The sequence below is a fragment of the Xenopus laevis genome, chromosome 9_10S (genome assembly GCF_017654675.1).
Source record: "Xenopus laevis strain J_2021 chromosome 9_10S, Xenopus_laevis_v10.1, whole genome shotgun sequence".
Classification (NCBI taxonomy): domain Eukaryota; kingdom Metazoa; phylum Chordata; class Amphibia; order Anura; family Pipidae; genus Xenopus; species Xenopus laevis.
This window is the reverse complement of record NC_054388.1, coordinates 109,688,686-109,709,758: the sequence shown is the minus strand read 5'-3', so window position 1 is coordinate 109,709,758 and position 21,073 is coordinate 109,688,686. Positions and strand designations below refer to the sequence as shown.

Here is a 21,073-nt window from a genome sequence, read left to right as displayed (position 1 = left end):
AAGTGGTTAGAATTAGTGATGGGTGAATTTATTCTGCAGGCGCGAATTTGTGGTGAATTCACACGATCTGCCGAAGGCAAATAAATTCGCGAAACCCCTGGCGAATGTGTGGCGAATGTTTCACAAATTTTTGCCATTTCGCAGGAAATTTGCAAATTTTTTGGTGAATCGAAACAGCCCAAATTCGCCCATCACTTTTTAGAATAGTTTGCACAATAAGGGGCATATTTATCAAAGGTCAAGTTATAGAGTTTTTACCTTGAATCTCGAATAGTATCTTATTTAAGAAAAACCTCAAACGTCTAAAACTTTATAGAATATTACTGCCCAAAAACGTAAATCGAATTCAACTAAACTCGAATTGTTTTTTCTCTGGAAAAAAAAACTGTGAAAGTCAGGAAGTCTATTAACATCTCCAAATGGCTCAACGGACCTCTGCCATTGACTTCTACATGAACTCTGCAGGTTGTAGGTGGCGAATAGTCGAATTCGACTTGTTCCCAAACTCAAGGTATGATTACATTTGAATTTTAATTCCAGTTTGGATTATTCCCAACTCAAATTTGTGACTTCAAAGCAATTTGGCAAATTTTTGGTGAAGCGAAACAGGTCAGATTTGCCCATCACTATATTAACCATAATATGTTTCATGCTTGACTGGATTTTGGATACTGATGTTCCTGTAAAGCGGTAGTTGACATACAACACAACATACTGTTTACTTTCATTACAGATGATTTCCATAACAAGTGTCAGATTATTGAGTGTTCCTTACTCCAACCTCTTATCCTCTTGGATGACAGACCTGCAGTACAACTTGATGTCAAAAGCAAATATTTGGTATTGGATAAACAATATTGTTAGTGCCGCAGAACAGACTTTGCATAAACATTTGTTTCTAAAATAAAGGATACTTTCATATGTTTTAATTTTATTAAATAAAACATGTTATTCCTTTTCTAGATCGTTTCTATTCTGTGTGATGCCCAATAAAAGTCAATACATGGTTACTGGTGTCATATATGAATTTAGACCAAAAATAAAATCCTTCTCTTTACTCTCTTTATCCCTGAGCAATTTGAGCTCTTTGCTTTTCCAGACGAGTCCAAAACACTTGAAATGCCCACCCCCACCATATTGCTCTTTCTATGATTCAACAAGGGCTTAGTGGTGATTAACACTGAATGGTTGATTTCAAAACTTTTGGTTTATTTTTCGGGCTGTTGTCCTAAAGCAGTGTTGCTCAAGCAGCAGTGTAGTTATACACTCCTTAACAAACTTATAGCTAAAGAATAGTCTTGTAGAAACTAATCCTGATCTAATCCTGAGAGCAATTCTTTCCATAAAGTAAGAATGACCTGTTATTTTACAATGGAGGAAGCAACTTGATAAGAAAAATGTTAAATAACTCAAAACCCAATATAAAAAAAGGCCAGTGATTTAGAGATTAACTTCCCCTTCATCCCTTTTCTAAGTATCCTGTGCCTATAGGAATACAGATGGCTGCAAACCAGAGCAGTACCATATGCAACAGGTCTGTTGACTCCCACTCACCTTTCAATGTGCACAGTTCGTAAAATCAGATAAGGTGCACTGCATTATAGTTTTGCTCAATATACAGTAGGTCGATTTTTGTAAAAACATTTACTATGGCAACCTAACATGTAGCAGTGAACTTTGCACTCCTTTCTTTATAGCAGTATGTGTGTGATTATAGTTTCTCTTTGAAGCACTTAAAAGGGACCTATTGCAAAAATGACAATTTAATATAAACTGCATCTGACCGAAATGAGACACTTTCTAAATATAATCAATTAATCATTCTGTACCGTTAATGAAATTACCAAGTTGCTCTTCCCTCCCCCATCTCAGCAACCTGTCTCTCTTTGTTCTCTGTTAATGAGGTAGGCAGAGTCATCTTTGATTAACAGTTAAGTCTAAAGGTGGCCATATACTGAGAGATCCGCTCGTTTTGCGATGTCGCCAAACGAGCGGATCTCTCCCCGATATGCCCACCTTGAGGTGGGCAATATCGGGCTGATCTGATCGTGGGCCCTAGGGCCCAACGATCGGATCCTAACGCATGGGAAACAGGGGTCAGATCGCGGGACCGCATCAACGAACAGATGCGGCCGCGATCCGACGGGATTTTTCGTCCCATCCGATAGAGATCTGGCCGACTTTTGGCCAGATCTCGATCGGTGAAGCCCGACGGGGGGCCCCATACACGGGCCAATAAGCTGCCGAGACGGTCTGTCGGCAGCTTTTATTGGCCCGTGTATGGCCACCTTAATACAGCCTTTGAGGGGGGTTGCTCCATTTGCCAAGAAAGATGCTTTAGACCTCAATCTTTCAAAATAACTGGCTCTGATGTAAATCCTGTTTTTCATTAGAGAAGTATTACAATTAGGGATGGGCAAATTTTTTCACCTTGTTTCGCCGCGAAAATGACGTCAGAAAAAATGCGTCAAAAAAAAAAACAACGCACGTCAAAAAAATTTCGACACCCATAAACTTTAATGGGTGTCGGCGACATTTCGCTGGTGGAGAATTTTTGCCAAAGCTAAACCGGTCAAATTCGCCCAAGCCTTAATTACGATCATTCCTGAATCATACAGTGAATGCCTAGAGAGAGGAAGACACTGCTATAGTTATTGTAAGTATCTTGCTATAGGGACTAATTTACAAACATTGTAAGTGCTAAATTGCACTTGTTCAGTAATCAGTACCAATGAAGTGGATACTTAGAACTAATCTACAGTGTATCTGAACCTCTGTTTGAAGTAAAACATAGTGCTAATACAGGCCAATACATGTCTCACTGGTAATATGACAGACTGAGAATGAAAATAGATGTGTATAAAGTATTAGGAAAGAAACCCCCGGTCAGAGAAGATGCCATGGGGAGTAAGGAATATATAAGGAATATATTATGATTTGCATCCCTGATAAAATACACAGGTGCCCTGCCCCTTACATCACAATTGTACATTGGGCAACAATCCAATGATCTTTACATAAGCCATAATGATCATTCCAGAATTTATCCGCTGCAAGAAGGGAGAAATCTGAACAGGCTGGTACAAAGATCTTTACATCCCAAAGCTCTTTACAGCTGTAGTACATGCTACTATGGATCTAATGGCTTGTGACTGGAGCAACTGCTTAATTTATAAACCTGTGGAACTTCATCACTAACATGTTTATCATGTCTGTTAATTTCCATTCCTGGATAAAAGGGCAAAGCTTGAACCCAAGTGACCTCTTTATTGTTACCCTGGCTTTCTCCAACATGGTCTTTTCTGTCACAGATGGAGCCTATACTATATGCATCGTTGTTATCCAAATCAGTAACTTTGGGGCTTATCAATTCTACGTGCAATATTCCATCAGGATGTATGTGCTCTTCAGCAATTCATGGCTCAGCGGCTGCCTGTGTTTCTTCTACTTTGTGAAAGTCAGTAACTTTAAGCCTGGTGACCTGGCTTGGCTCAAATCAAAGATCCACACTCTCATGCCAAGGCTAATACTGGGAGCTCAAGTGTTCTCCATCCTGAACTCACTTTGTATATGTTAGGATTTTCTAAGGCAAACATTGAAATTACTTCGAAATTTGATCCTTGATAAATCTGCCCCTAAATATTGCAGATTATGGAATAGATGATTTTTACAATGTATTTTTCTTGTTGATCAATTGTAATATTCCTTTCCTGATTATAGTAGTCACCACCAGCCTTATCATTGCCTCACTCTACAAGCACACTCGTCATATGCAGCAAAATATGGGAGAGTTTGGTGGTCCCAGCCTGAAAATTCATCAAAGAGCAGCCCTTAAAATGGCATCCCTTCTTATTCTTTGTCTTCTGTTTTATGTTGTAGTACTTGGGGTTAGTTTACTTCTTAAAAAGAAGATGTTGAACTGGGATAACTACATGGTGGGTTGTGCTTTCTCCCCCATTCAGTCCATCATTCTAATTATGGGGAACACCAGACTGAATAATACCTGTATGAAAGTACTATATAGCTGTAGGAAAACGTTCAGTGAAGAATATCATGAAAATACTTTGTGCATTTAAACTAAATGGTCTACTGCAATTGGTGATCAAAAAAAATCAAAAAGTTATATGTATATATGTGGAGGAAGAGCCGCACTCGCAGGTCTAATGACAGCTGTAAAATATAATAGAAGGAGACTGGCGTTTTGGCTAGTACCTTATCCTTTTTGGTTGGAAGTTTGTTATTAATCAGTAATTCCACTACTACTTTTTTCTGTGTACAATATCTCTGTGTGATTCTCTTTAGGAACTTTATCTAAAGTTTTTCTTTGAATTTGTTCAGTAGCATTTACATGTTACAAATCCTGTTCCTAAAAACATTACTGCATTTTTGATCTTTATTTTGATCTTTATTTTGATCTCCCCGTTTTCCTTTCCATCACCAGCCAAGAATATTCATATCCTCTTTTTATTTTGGGGTCCCAATAATAGCACACACCAATCTGTGCTCAGAGGCTGGAAAACAAATATATGTGCAAAATATCAGGTAAGATAAGTTTCTGAACAGATGAAATAAAGGTGGAAATTCAATTCTTAGGTATTGAAATATAATGTATACCATTTCTATGGAATTGAGGCTACCTGACAGCAAATTAGTTAAATTAAACAATTTAATGAATTCAGCTCTCACAGAGAAAAAGATCAAATTAAAGCAACTTCAGTCACTCATTGGACAGGTCACTTTTGCTACATGGTAAAGTTTTAGTAGAAGGTTAATAGCATTATTAGCAGGTATCACTAATCCAAATTGGCATATAAGAATAATTTGTGAAGTAAAAGAATTTGGCAGCAATTCCTTGAACATTTTAAAAGGGATCTATGGTCAAATCTATAATCTTGGGGAATGATGATAAGGCTATTTGCATTTGCAATGCATTATTTTTTTTTGTGTGGTTTTGATTCTATAATAGCCGTTACCTTGCCTCTCGGTGTATTCCCCCAGAATCAGCTCAGTTCACTTGTAAAGAAAACCTCACATCCATCGGCCGTCTCATCTGTCTAACCCAACCATCCACCAATGAAAAAACAGTAGGTGGTCCTCGCTGCAATTCTAGGATGGGAACCATCAGAAAAAGCCATTTCAAGAAGCTGGTTATAGAGCAAATATTGGCACTTTTATTATATGTTAGGTACACGACTGACAATGTCAGTTTTCAGAAATAGTAGGATGGGACTTCTTACACAGACTATTGATCTCTGGTATTTGCACTGTTAGTTATTTCTATAACTTATAACTATAATTCTGTAGTTAACACTCATTATTGTCTTCTTTCATAGAACAAATCAGCTGACATCAGGAACAACATCAACAATCTCCAGGAAAAGTCAAAGCGATGTCAGAAGGAAACTCAAGCAGAACATACAAAAGAGTGAAGAGTGGAGAAAGCCACAGTTGGAAAAGTCAAGTCAAGTCAAGTGGATTTTATTGTCATTTCAGCCATATACAGTAAATACAGTACATAGTAGAAATGAAATGGCATTCCTCCAGAACCCCCCGGTGCTATACAACAACTCTAGTACACGGTCATGCAAAGTGGACATTTCAGTTCCTTATGAATATATTCAGTTCAGTCCTTGGGAGTTGAGATACCTGATGGCTTGTGGGAATAGACTGGAAGTCAGCGCTGGAATACTGCGGTATCTTTTACAGGATGGCAAGAGGGTAAAGAGATCATGTGCAGGGTGGGTGATATCCCTGACAATGCTGGTAGCCTTCTGGAGACAGCGGGTGTGGTAAATATCCATAATGGCAGGAAGTGAGACCCTCATGATCTTTTCCGCTGTCCTCACCACCCGCTGCAGGATCTTGCGATCTGATACAGAGCAGTTTCCATACCAGGTAGTGATGCAGCGGCATAAAATGCTTTCAAATAGACCCTCTGTAGAAGATAGTGAGAATGTATTAGTGGTGGAAGGTGGGCTTTTTTCAACTTTCGCAGAAAGTAGAGATGCTGCTGTGCTTTCTTCACTATAGAGCTGGTATAAAGGGACCAGGGAGGTTATAAATTAGAAGACACTTAGAAGAAGAACATGCATCTTAGTAAGTATATTCAACAAAAAGAGAAAGACAAAACAAATAAGAAAAAAAAGAGAAAACTCAGGATGCAGAAAAGTAAATGTCAGAAGGAAAGTACAGTAGAACACACAGAAGAGTGTGGAAAAATCAAAAACACAGACAGCAGTATAGGAACTGCTGAGAATATGTGTAGAGGCTGTGGAAAGTCACAGTTGCAAAAGCAGAAGCCTTGCAGAAGAACATTCAACATTGTTAGGATTTTCAATTAAAAGAGAAAGACAAAATAAATTACAGTGAGAAAACTCGGGATTAGGAATAACACACTAAAAATAAAATAAAACAGGTGAGTTTTACAGATAATCTGAACACTTTTTATGAGATGCACATGAGGAAATGGAGGAAGATAAAAAAAAATGAGAAGAATCATAAGGAATATCTGCCCTAGGATCACCTTGCCATTGAAGAGGAGTATCCGTTGAATGATGAGATTCATCAGGAAAATCTGCAGCCGGAAAAGTGAGAGAAGCAGTGAGAATGCTGAGTACAAAGAAAAGTGTAGGAAAACCCCCACAAACTACTGAGAAAAGTAGGAAAGTGGGAAATACAGAAAGATTTGAGAAAACACTGAAGAGACTGTGAAAGAAATTGAAGAGAAAAGTAAACAGGTGAGATTTGCAGAGAATCTGTTATGACATCATCATGCCAATAGGGATGAAGCAGAAAATCTGCCAAATTGAAAATGAGAGCAATGATGAGGAAAACACGGAAAGAGGTGAGAAAACTGAGGATGAAGTCAACTCAGAAAGCAGTGGGAATGCAAAGTATGAAGAACTCTAAAAGTGCTTTGAGAAAAGTGACAATGAAGATAAAATAAACGATAGTGAGAAAAGTGAGGAAACAGTACATAATGAGAGAAATCAGGAATTACAAAACACAAGAGGACAGTGAGAAAGTTAATGAAAAAAGCAGTAAGAATGAAAAACTTCCTGAAAAGAAATGACCAAAACAGGCTAAGATTTCCCAAAGATTAAGTTCTTCTGTATTGATGGAATGCACTAAAAGAAACGGAAGGAATTTACAATCTATATATTTTATGTAAATTTTATCCTAAACTTTTGTATGAATTAATCCAAATATATGCATAATCTGCCAACACTCCTAAAAATCAGTGGTGGAAAACTATTAATGATAAATGTCCAAAGATGAAAAAGGTGAGACACTGTACTGTCTCTTTAAAAATTTGAATTTGACTATTTGCCATCTAAAACCTAACTAATTGCTGTTTTAGCCTATGGGGACCACCTAGAAAGAAATTGGAGTTATTTGGTGAACTTTGAAAGATCAAAGTTATCTTTTTTAAAACCTTGAATCGAATTCGATTTGAATTCTTGGGTACAGCCTATTCACCCAAATTTATTCCCATGTATATACTGGGGGCTGTGAAGTTTAGATGCACTAGTCAGACCGATTGCAAAAACATCAGAGGTTTTTGGGGTTTTTCCAGTGAAATCCCACCCCAGAATCTAGTAACGATGAATCTAAAGCAATTGGGTTTGTTAAGTAATCTTGAAAATATTTTACTCATTCTAGCGGCTTCTTCATCTCATCTAAGTGCAAGGATATTTTCCAACATTCTAAACCCTTGGGGCTATAACACAAAATATATTTTGTCTGCCACTGGCATCCAGCATAAAGCTTAACTTCCTTACTTAAAGAACTTGGACCCTGTTTATTTGAGATTTACAGTGAGGATAAGAGGAAGAGTCTAAGACATGGATCCCCAACCTTTTGAACCTGTGAGCAGCTTTGAGAAGTTAAAAGAGTCGGGAGCAATACTAGCATGAAAAATGTTCTTGGGGTGCCAAATAATTGCTGTGATTGGCCATTTGGTAGCCCCTATGTGGATTGTCAACATACATTGAGGCTCTGTTTGGCAGTGCACTTGGTTTTTATACAACCAAAACTTGCCTCCAAGCCTGGAATTCAAAAATAAGCACCTGCTTTGAGGCCACTGGGAGCAACATCCAAGGGGTTGGTGAGCAACATGTTACTCACGAGCTACTGGTTGGGGATCACTGGTCTAAGACAACACCTGATAGGATTCAGTCACTCATAGTAATAATATTAGAAGAGGCAACACATACTTAACCCAAGAGTATTCAAAACACAAAAACATATGCAATCTAAACCTAGGGGCAAATTTACTAAAGGGCGAAGTGACTAACGCTGGCGAAAATTCTCCAGCGTGACGTCATTTCGGAACTTTGCCGATTTACTAATGATCGCCGGTGCAACATCGCTAGCAAAGGAGATAAACTCTAGCAGTACTTCTCTCCCTAAAGCCAGGCAAATTTGCACTCTGGCAAATGGACGTAACAATGCAAATTCACAAAGATGCGGATTTGTCTTGCGCCAGACTTGCCTTCACCACCTCAGATCAGGCGAATTGCAATAGAGTAGTTCCTAAAAAATAGTTGAACATTTTTCTAAGTCCCAAAAAACGCTAGCGTCTTTTCCTTTTTTCCCCCCTACATTTTCTAACATATGGCATATAAACTATACAGTGGGCTCATGTGTAGGGCTATATAACAACTTTATTTTATTTTATTAAGGTTTCCCGGGCTTGTGTAGTGTAATGTATTTGCTGCAACATATATGTCCATTGAACTTTAACTTCCTGCCGTATGCAAATTAGGCAACGCTAGCGCAACTTCAATTCGCTTGGCGCAGTAACGCAACTTCCCCAGCATTCGGCACCCTGGACTCAACTTTGGATTTTAGTGAATTTGCGTTGTCCTGGTAACAATGACTGTACTCTTAGCATCTTTCTATCTCATATGAGCTGCTGAATAATATTTGGCATTTTGGACAAATGCATACTTTTCAATTATCCGTGCATGAATCACAGGTAATGTAGCAAAATGGGAATTATAATGAATGTAAATGAGAGTGATGGATATAAATAACCCTTATTCTTCTGCTCTCAATCAGTGAAGATGCCAAAGGCAGTACGAAAATATTTTTATGATTTGCATCCCGGTTAACAAATTACACCGGAAACCTGCCACTTGCATCCCAAAGTACATTGGGCAATAATCCAATGATCTTGAAATAAGACATAATGATCATAAACTGACTTTATCTGCTGCAGGAAGCTGGCTGAACAGATCAGTGCAAAGCTGTTTATGAGATCTGAAAAAGTACAAGCTGCTATGGATCTAGTAACTTGTTACAACTGGAATAACTACTCAACTGACCAACCTGTGGATGCTGTGGTTGGGAAAGATACTAAAATATCTCCAATTCTATTCATATTTATATCGTGTGTTGGGATGCTCACTAACATGTTCATCATGTCTACTAATTTCCATTCCTGGATGAAAGGGCAAAACTTGAACCCAAGTGACCTCTTCATTGTTGCCCTGGCTTTCTCTAACCTGGTTTTTCCTGTCTCCACTGGTGTCTGGACCATATATTTTCAGTTCACCACTCGCGAGGTCTTTAAAGATTATCATTTCTATGTATATAATTCTGCCATGGTTTATGCGCTCTTCTGCAATTCATGGCTTAGTGCCTGCCTATGCTTCTTCTCCTTTGTGAAAGTCAGTAACTTTAAACCTGGTTTCCTGGCACGGCTCAAGTCAAAGATAAACACCCTGGTTCCAAGGCTAATACTGGGAGCTCAAGTGTTCTCCATCTTAAATTCACTATTTTACATGTTGACATTTTTTGAAGTCAACTTTGAAAACTAAAATGAGACTTCAAGTACTACTGGAGACAGGATAGACACGTTTTACAATATATTCTTCTTGTTGCTCAGTTGTTATATTCCATTCCTCATTATTGTGGTCACCACCAGCCTTATCATCACCTCACTCTACAAACACACACGCCACATGCAACAAAACATGGGAGAGTTTGGTGGTCCCAGCCTGAAAAGTCATCAGAGAGCAGCACGTACAATGGCATCTTTTCTTATTATTTATGTTTTCTTTTGCGGTTTATCACTGGGGAGTAGTATATTTCTAAATAAGCAGTTGTTGGACATGGTTAACTACAGTACATACTGAGTTGTGCTTTCTCCCCAACTCAATCTATCATTCTAATCATGGGGAACTCCAGGCTGAGGCAGACTTGTGTGAAAATACTGAACAAGGGTATAAAAATATTTCGTGAAGTTGAAAATATATCCACTAATTGAACCAATGCACTCAAAAGGAATATCAAAAAAGTTGAATTTGCTTTATATGAATTTAAGTGTGGTTAATTGTATGCCCTACTAGGGATTTTCCTTTGTTTAGTAGCAGTAGCCATGTATATTTCTTTGTGTGATTTTTCTTATATTATATAAAACAACAAAATATAAGGTTAGTTATTCCTTCTCTAGATCAGCCATGTAAGTGAGTGGTCCTTGGTTTTATGAACTTTCGGTCATCATAAATGCATAATGAGGTAAACTAAAACAACTTGTTTTCCCTTTTATGTCTGCATTGGAGATTTAACAACATATTAATACAAAGGGTGTTGTATTCCTCTGCCATTATTAGGTATGAATCACAGGAGACTACAAGTAGCAGCTACTAAAGGTGATCCAAGGCATACTGTAAGCCTAGCTTAACTTGTCTTAAAGAGTTGATTATTTGTTTGGAATTGTTCTTTGGTTTTGTTCTGAATAAAGCTTAAAAGTTTGTCAATTTGTGTTTTTTTGTTATCACAGCCTGTCACTTGAATTGACATCTACCTATATTTTCTCCTACTATTTATATCCTCCAAGTATATGACCAGTAACACTTCTTAATCAAAATTTTGCCTTTTCCTCTAACCTTCTAGACAAACAAGCCTTCTTACATTAGGTCACCTATCAAGGTAATCACTCTCCAAAATAAAAAATTATTCCAAAAATGCCTCCTTTATCTACATATAACCATTAATATACACAATACGATTATTTTGCCACAAATATGGATTTATTCAGGCCTGCCTGTTCCTGGTGGTTTTCTTCCTTCCGGTATCCTGGTGAGACGATCGTGCCCCTTTGCTAGTCCAGAACCGTTGGCTTAGCTCCTCTCTCAATTAAGACCTGGTGGCATCCAATAAGCCGAGGGCTCCTCCCGAGGTGAAAGGTGGCAGCTAAAGGCAGAAGTGAGTGCCGAGACCAGGGAGTTTAGCTTGGGTTCTGGATATAGGGTGCCGAACGTGACAGTACAACGGGCCCATGAGACGGAAGAAAATGGAAGAAGCAAATCAATGAACTGCTGTACTCGACCCTCCTCCAGCGTCTAGATGAACAAGAGGGAAAACAGAATTATATTATCCAAGGCCTGTGGTCTCTCTTCAAGAGGTTGGATGCAGCTCAGCAATCCTCTTCTGAGATTCCTGAAGTATCTGTTCCATCAGCTACTCCGGGTGATAGAGGTTCTTCCCATGACCCAAAATTCCCCTTCCCTGATAAGTATGGTGGGGATAGGAGTACATTTTCTGTTTTTTAAGAGGCATGTAAGTTATACTGTACCTCAGTTTTTTGCCTCACAACTTCCCTACTGGTGAGGATGAAGTAAGGTTCGTTATGACCTTACTACAAGGTGACCCAGAAGTTTGGGCACTAAGATTACCCCCCTCTGACCCTGCCCATCTATCCCTAGAAGCATTTTTTGCTACCATGCCCATGTTATACGATGACCCAGATTGTGCTAGCTCTGCCGATTCCACTATTCGTAAACTCCGTCAAGGGAAAAGAGTTATTGAGGAGTATTTTACAGAATTCCGCCGCTGGTCAGTTGAGACGGGGTGGAATGATACAGCTCTTCGTAGTCAATTCCGAGTGGGTCTTTCTAGCTCTGTCAAAAATAGTCTGGTTAATTACCCTCCTTCATCTACTTTGGATGACCTCATGAGGTTAGCAATCCAAATTGATAGGAGGCAAAGAGAAAGACAAGCTGAGGGGGATACAGATTTCCCTATTATATTTAATGATGAGTCACCAACTCCCTCGTTTCCTAACCCTCAAGGGGAACCCATGCAATTGGGGGCTACACGCTTGTCTCCTGAGGAAAGGGCCCCGTAGGCAATCCCTGGGTCTATGCATATATTGTGGGGATAAGGGGCATTTCCTTAAAAATTGTCCCAAGAGGGAAGTGGAGAAGTGAAGCTCCATTTGGGTAGAGAGATTTCCTCAAAAAAATTGAGTACCTGTAGTTTTGTCCTGGCCTGGGGGTTCAGTTAAAGTGTTGGCCTTGGTGGATTCTGGGGCTGGGGGAAATTTGTTTAGATGCTGCAGAAAGGTATAATCTTCCCCTTATTCCCCTCACACCTCCGATGAGGATTTCTGTTATTGATAAAAGCCCCCTGGGGTCAGGTCTGGTAACCCAAAAATCCAAGGCATTATTCATGTGTGTGAACAATATGCATTGTGAAAAATTAGCTTTTCACGTTCTCGGTGGTTCCTCGTCCCTGTTAATTCTGGGGTTACCATGGCTACAGGTACACAACCCTCACATTCATTGGTAACTGGGGAGGTTATTCAGTGGGGTCCCAAGTGCAAAGATTCATGTCTAGCTTCCACTCTAATGGTTGCAGTTACTTCCCTAGAGAAACTCTCTTCTGTTGAGCATTGCACTAAGTCTCATTTTGGGATACATAGTTCCCTATCGGCAGTTACATCCGCACAGAAAAGAGCAGCCGATAAGACCCATAGGGAAGTATCCAAATTTCAGGTTGGGGACTTGGTTTGGTTATCCACAGGGGATATCAAGCTTAAAATTCCATCTCTTAAATGGGGCCCAGATTTATAGGTCCATACCCTATTGTGGAAATTGTGAATCCAACCTCTGTCCACCTTGAGTTACCTGAGATGTTTTTGTTATCTAACCTGTTTCATGTTTCTATGTTAAAATCAGCCATACAGGTTCACCAGCAACTTTGTCTTCCTCGTGTGTCGGTAAAGAGTCTGGCCAAATCTGATGCCAGGGTTGACCACCTTAGGAGACTGTCCCATTCCAGGTCTCCATCTCTCAAACAGGACATTATTCTAGGGAAGGGCAACTAAGCTGGAAAAATCTTAGCTATGAGGAAAGACTGGCCAAATTGGGAATGTTCCCGCTGGAGAAGAGGTGCTTAAGGGGAGATATGATAACTATGTATAAATATATAAGGGGATCATATAATAATCTCTCTAATGATTTATTTACCAGTAGGTCTTTCCATCTGACACGAGGTCTCCCATTCCGATTAGAAGAAAAGAGGTTCCGGCTAAATATTGGGAAGAGGTTTGTTACAGTGAGAGCTGTGAAGATGTGGAATTGTCTCCCTGAATCAGTGGTACAGGCTGATACATTAGATAGGTACAAGGAAGGGTCGGATGCTTTATTCACCAGTAGCTCCTCCCAGCAGACAGGATTGAGCCAATGAGATTAGAGGAGGGAAAGGGGTGTTACAGGGAGAGCTGGGAAGTGAATCAGTGGTACAGGCTGATACATTAGATAGGTATAAGAAGGGGTTGGATGGTGTTTAGCAAGTGAGGGAATACAGGGATATAGGAGATAGCTCATAGTACAAGTTGATCCAGGGACTGGTCCCATTGCATCTTGGAGTCAGGAAGGATTTTTACCCCCTCTGAGGCAAATTGGATCCGTTTCATGTGGTTTTTTTTGCCTTCTGGATCAGAAAGCAGTTAGGCAGGTTATATATAGACTAAAAATGTTGAACTTGATGGTTGTGTCTTTTTTCAACCTACAATTTATAAGAAAGAATGCACCATAAGTGTTATGTATACGTCACTTGAATTCCACTTTATATATTATTAAACAATGCAGAGTATAAATTGGAATATGGAACATACATTTAGAGAACAACTACAGAATGGGAAAGATACAAATGTATAAAGCGGAGACAGCTGTGTCCACCAGAAGTTTATAGTTGTGTTATAGGGTTATTACCTTCCTTTTTGCTAATGAAGGATTTAAAGCCCCATGGTATTTGTCCTGTTCCACAGATAATTGTGACTTTTTTCAAGGCTGCTCTTCTTACTTTAGTTTATATAAAGCTTTGCCATCCCCATTGTTATATGACATTAAAGCCATTGCAATGAAATGAAAGTAGACCTTTAGCTTTGTTCTATCACACGAGTCATGGGGGTAAATTTACTAAATGGTGAAAATTTGCTAGCGACGGTTTCACAGCCATCGCAACACTTCTTTTACGCTCATTTACTAAAATGAATAAGTTGCGTCCAGGGAGCGAACACTGGCAAATTTTTGGCAATCAAAGCGAAGATGTGCTAGCGTTTAATGCTGCCTAGCACAACTTTTTTAGAGGTCTTCGCTCAGGCGGGAAATTATAAAGTTGAATGGACGTATATGTTGCAGCAAATACATTACATTACACAAGTCCAGGGAACCTTAATAAAGACAATAGAGTTGTTATAATGCCCTACAAATGAGCCCACTGTATAGTTTATATATATTAGAAAATGTATGGGGGAACCTGGTTTCCCAAAACATTTTTGGAATTACTTACCTTATTTCTATCGCATCCGACGTGACACCTGCGTTTTTGCGCAGCACGCCGGATCGCGCCAGAATCGTCCGTGCCCTAAATGATTATCAGAAGAGCCCTGCCTGATTTTCTTTTGCCTGTCTTTTGTTCCCAATCAGCCACAGGGAGAAAGAAAATTTCCTCTTAATTTGCATCACGATTACACGAATAACACAGGTGACCTGCCACTGGCATCACAATGTATACTGGGCAACAATCCAGCCATCTTTTATTAAGTCGTTTTGATCATAATCAGACTTTTATTCAGCAGCAACGAGGTTGAGCAGATCTGAACTGGCTGCTACAAAGCTGGTCTTAGAAGAACTATGGATCCAATGATCTTTTATAGCTGGAATAACTACTCAACTGAAGAACCTATGAATGCTGTGGGATATGCTATATTATTTCCAGGTTTAATTATAGCTTTATCCATTTTGGGAATACTTACTAGCATGTTCATCATGTCTGTTAATTTCCAATCCTGGATAAAAGGACAAAACTTAAACCCAACTGACCTCCTCAACGTTGCCCTGGCTTTCTGCAACATGGTCTTTTCTGTCTCAAATTATGCCTTCATCACATGCATATTTTTCATCACTTGTTGGGTCTTTGAATATCAAGTCTACGTGGAAAATTATTGTTTTGCGTATTCACTGTTCTGCAATTCCTGGCTCAGCTCCTGCCTATGTTTCTTCTACTTTGTGAAAGTCAATAACTTTAAACCGGGTTACCTTGCATGGCTCAAATTACGGATTAACACCCTGGTGCCAAGGCTAATACTGGGTACTCAAGTGTTCTCTGTCTTGAACTCACTATTATACCTACTGGGGTTTTCGGATGAGAATGTTGAAAACTCAGCAGTTCCTCTTGTGACCAACCAGACTGCAATTATTACCGATTACAGAACATGTATTTATTTCTATATATTTTTATTGTTCATTAACTGTTGTATTCCATTCCTGATAATATTGGTCACCACCAGCCTTAATATTTCCTCACTCTACAATCACATTTGTCGTATGCAAAAAAACTTGGGAGAGTTTGGTGGTCCCAGCATGAAAATTCATCAAAGAACAGTTCTAACAATGACACTGCTTCTTATTTTTTATATGCTCTTTTATGCTGTAGTACTGGGATATAGCTTTTTTTTAAATACAGAGCTGTTCATTTGGGTTTATTACACAGCACTGTCTTTTTTTCCCCCTCTTCAGTCCATTATTCTAATCATGGGGAACTCCAGACTGAAGCAAACCTGTGTGAACATATTAAACAGTTGTAGGAAAATGTTTAGTGAAAGGGAAAATGCACCTACTATATGCACCTAAACCTAATATTGGTAGCTAAAAATATTTTTGAAAAAGGAACACATGCCTTTATTCTCTCTTATCTAGTCTTTATTTTGCATCATTCTGTGGGTGACTTTGGTGTATATAATTGATTATATATTGAATAAAACAATTAAGTTTGTGTTTATGAACTTATGTCATCTGCATTTTCATTGGTGAATTTTCTTGCATATGTAATAAAGTATATTTGTCAACTTCTAAAGAGAACTATAAAAATTTTTACAAGTTTTGCCTGGTTCCTATCAATTTTTTACTTGCCCCAGCCTGCCACCTGCTTTTACATCCCCTAGATCTTCCTAAATTCTCTCCTTTATTATTTTAAAATATCCATCAAATTCTGTACCTTGTTTCCAAGTACTGGAGATACCAACAATTTAAGTTGCCATTCCAATCCTATACTGTATTTCCTTACATTTTCCTAGCATAGTTATGCTTGTTGTATTCTTGTACGAGGATCATCATTCTTTCTCAGAAATCATGGGAAAGGTAAGTCGTATTCACAGATACAATATTCACAACTCAACAACAACTATAAACACACGCAGGTTGAATGGTGGAACAAGGCCGCAACTTGTTTATTAATCATTCACATGAACTGAATTCAATAACAAAACAAAGACAATTTTGTTTCTGAACCATAGCCAGCCCCTGAGTAACTGTCCCCAGCAGGTCGCCATGAAATGAATCTTGCTTAATCCCTGCCTTATAACAGCCAGGGTCTTTATACAAAACCTTTAATTTACCATTCCTCCAACACTACGGGAGTTATTTATCAAGGTCCGAATTTATCTCAGTATCGGAGGGTGGAGGTCCTTTGCAGGGACTGTTTTACAAGAGGCAGGTGGCTCACCTAGCTCACATCTTATCCCCCCTAAAGAGGCCCACCCCTATTACAAGTTAACAACTAACCCTACAACTTCTGTATTACCCATTCCACCGATGGCTACAGAGCCTAATTAGCATTCGGCCACTTAAGGAAAACAAAAAATGAAAGGGGGGAAGCTAATCCCTGTAACTCCCACCTTCCCATGAGTTTTCAGGGGGTATTTGTCCCCTTTTCTCTTCATTCTATGTGGTATTTTGTGGCCCTCGAAATTGGCAGTGTATACTATTGTCAACCACAGGAGTTGGGTCTTACTACAGTATATTTGCTCTTATTTCCTTGTGTAATGCAGTGCTTAAGCTCTTGTGAGCTAGATTAGTAAAGACTCATCTCTACTACGTTTTCTGTCCTAATGGCTAATACAAAGTGAAACATTTTTTGAATGGGCCAAATCAGAATGCAGTTTCATGGACAAAAAAAGTGCTACTTATGGTGCTCGAGAGAAAGTAGACAGACCATCCTGCAGTCCTGATAAATACTTTTTTCAGCAACTTAATATTTCAAGTATATTTCTATCTGATTAACCTCTCTTGTTCTTATCTAGCTCATTGTATTTGTATTGTTAAATTCCAGCATCCCAGCTGCACAAATGGCAACTGAATAGTGAGGAGAGAATTGCCTCCTGAACACTATCTATGTGGATAGAAACTCAGTGACAAACAGCGTTGTCTAGCTTGGATCCATGAACAATATATATTCCGTTACCAGTGATAGTAAATGATGATGATCTACATGCCTTCTTCACCCATCCCTCATGAATACAACTGCTGAATGGAGGCAGCTCTGTATTCATGGAGACTTATGGCAATTCAGAAAATGGCAAGGCACAACTGTGCAAAAGACATCAGAAAAAAACATACAATTCATCTTGGCTTTAGATTTTGTTGTAATGCACATCTAGTCATCTTGTGACATTTATGAAGTATAATGTGCTTTGTTTTTCTTGCAGTGCAACAGACAAAATCAAACCTGTCCGATTGACCAAACCACCGATCTCCACCAGATGAATAATGCCGGGACTCTCCACACAAAGTCCGAAAATCGTACAAATCCTCGATTCATATGATAGGATCTTTACGTCTATGGCCACCTTAAGGCTAGTAGACATTAATGGTGTGCTACTAGGCCTGACAACTTTTGGAAGTTAAAGTACTGCTCTCTCTGCTCACGCCTTACAGAATTATGAAGGTAAGGGGTCTCTAAGATGATTTATAACTAGCACACAGTTTAAGAAGAAATATTGGTCACCAGTAGGTTCTTAAGCAGAAACAAAATAAAATGATGAATTAAATAATGCAAAGCAGGTTTTTCACATTACAGGTGTATCAACCTGTTTATTCTCTTCATAGATACAATGGAAGTTCCTTAATAAGTTACTGTCACCACAGATGTCTCTTAGTTTATTCTGAGTGTCCACACACACTGAAGCCCCTATATCTGGTGAGTATTGCTTGGGGAACTAACCCCATGCTGTTTTTTCTCTTAAAGCATAAACCTGCTCATACTGCAAAGCCTGATTATTTCACAGAGTGTCCTAAGATAGAAGCAAGACACACTAACTACAAATCCTCATGCAATTACCTTAGGGTCCTGGCTTCTCTTCAATGAGGTCTACATCCTCAGACTCTCCAGCAAATTACACCTTCTTTATAAAATTGAAGTCCAAAAAGGAAAAACTATATAATCCTTTGTCTTTTATAGACTAGGGAATTTCCATAGAATTACTGGGTGAATAGGAACATGGGTGCACTAAAGGAGTATTTCCAGACATTACGGGAGGTTAAGGTTTCACACCACTTACAGGGTCATCAGTTCATAAGGGGAGGTTGAGGTTTCATATCACCTACAGGTTCATCAGTTCATTAGGGGAGGTTAAGGTTTTATATCACATGAGTTCATATTCATATATTTTCTTATGCAGTGTTTGTCCTGAATGAAGTAGTCATTAGCAGGACCTTTTAGCAAGTTCATGTAAAATTGTAGACCCTTCGACCCATCGAAAATGGCACATCAGGAGCATAGTAAGTCAGCAAGAGCTGCTTGTTACAGTAGAAAGTGTTGTATGGAATTGGTATAGGGTCAGTATTTTTACAATTACAAAAATGTTCTGATTTAAAAGCACAGGCTGCACATGTGCCTTTAATAGGTGCTAAAACATGCATTTGAACAGGGAGGCTGGCACATCTGGAGGTAAGAGATCATTGTGCATATCTTTTTCTCTGCCTATGATGTTGCATGTAGTACATTAAAGGAAAAGGAAATCTCCAAGACAGTTTATTGCCAACAGATTAGCCATAATAGTGCAATCTAGAACACTATATTTATTCTGCAGAATGTTTTACCATACCTGAGTAAACAGCTCTAGACGCTGTCTCTGTTTGTTTAGGCTAGAAGCTGCCATATAAGCTTGGTGTGACATCACATCCTGCCTGAGACTCCCCCTGAACAGCTCTGGGTTCAGATTACAGCAGAGATGGGAGGAGGGAGGGGGAGAGGAGCAAAATGAGCATGCTCAAGGCCATGCCCTGGAGGTTTAAGCTGAAAACAGCAGAAGCCCATGTGTACAGAATAAAAGGAAAGAAATGTGGTGTTTCTTTTGACAGAGGACTCAGAGCAGCATTACTTTGAGGGTTTAGTGGTGTATTTATATAGACCTGTCTGATAAAGCTTACTTAATTGTAGCCTTTCCTTCTCCTTTAACACACAGCACAAGTGCACATGTTGATTCTGGGGCACGTGTAGGGAAATATCAAGGTGCTTGTTTTTGCATTGTACCCTTGAGCAAACTGACTTCTGTTTACTGATTCTGTTCCAGCCCTGTTATTCTATTGCTCTCATTGGTTTTAACCCTGGCCTGTTTTTTAACCACATAGTTATTTTACCTGCCCTGTCCTTTGACTTCTAGGTTCCAGGTTTAAGTTGCCAAACTTTTTGGTACTTTTGCCTCTGTAAACTTTTTTCTATAGAGACATTTGTTAGAGAACAAACTAGTAAAATACTACTAGATTCCCGTAATTTTTGCATCAATTCAAACATTTGACAGGTAAAAGAATTTGATAATAATATAATATAATATATATGATATATAATAATAATAATATTATAATATAATATTATAATATAATATATATATATATATATATATATATATATATATATATAATATATAAATATAATATATTTTATATATTTATTATTTATTTTATATATAATAAATTTATAAAATATATTTATTATATTAGATTTATTATATTTAATATAGGCCCACTGTGGAAATAAGGATGAGTGACTTTGGAAACCGCAATAAGCTGAGGTCACTGTAGATTCTTTTGTACTCTGGTAGCTAGAGAACATTCTTTATTGTCATTTCATTGTTACATTTGGAAAAGGTCAAAAGAATATTTTCTAGATTTTTAGCACTGCAAAAATATGTCACATCTACAAACATCAAAAAAAATGGGTACAGAAAACCCATGGGAAAATATAGCAGCACATTTATGAAAAGTACTTTTCTGCAAAGAACCACTTGACCTCTGGGTCTACGTCTTGGGTAAACTCCTCTAAAATCTTCCCAAAGCAGCAAAATAGTTAACCAACCATATACTTTGAGCAGCAAGGAGGATGATAAGCTTAAACTGGAAATAGTGGAGGAAACCCACAATGAATGAAGTCCATGATCAAGTAGAAGAGGTACGAAGAATGGAATACTGTATATGTCTTCTATACATAATAATAAAACGTCTTCATACAATGATATATGGGCAATTGGATATATTACTTGCTCACCACCCCCACTTCAACACCGAGACCCTGAAGGGACTGATCGTCCCCATCTAAAAATATTGCCTACAAATCGGGTCCTTTATAAGGGTCTATATATATATATATATATATATATATATATATATATATATATATATATATATATATATATATATATATATATATATATATATATATATATATATACACATGAATGGTACCAAAACCCTGTGCCCCAAACCCCTACCTCTGATTAATGATTAGAGAAGGAAGGGTATAGAGTTGTATATGTGGTTCTTTCTCTACAGGACGATGTAAAGTACAGATATGTTCAAATTGATAATACGTATTTTGTAACTTTACCTTAAGCTCCATTCCACGCGGTGACATGTTATAATTGTCGCATATATATATATATATATATATATATATATATATATATATAAAATCAAATATATGATCAAAAATAATCATATAT

General features: G+C 38.3%; 1 protein-coding gene and 2 pseudogenes across 1 annotated transcript; all 3 read left to right on the top strand.

Annotated features, from left to right (window-relative positions):
* Nucleotides 1-3,172: 3,172 nt before the first annotated feature.
* Nucleotides 3,173-4,076, top strand: LOC108702343 (annotated as a pseudogene).
* Nucleotides 4,077-9,284: 5,208 nt separating this feature from the next.
* Nucleotides 9,285-10,273, top strand: LOC108702342 (annotated as a pseudogene).
* A 4,657-nt stretch (nucleotides 10,274-14,930) lies between these two features.
* LOC108702442 (taste receptor type 2 member 7) lies at nucleotides 14,931-15,929 on the top strand. Its single transcript, XM_018237892.1, has one exon. It carries the CDS (start codon nucleotides 14,931-14,933, stop codon nucleotides 15,927-15,929), a length of 999 nt encoding a protein of 332 aa, XP_018093381.1.
* The last annotated feature ends 5,144 nt before the right edge of the window (nucleotides 15,930-21,073 follow it).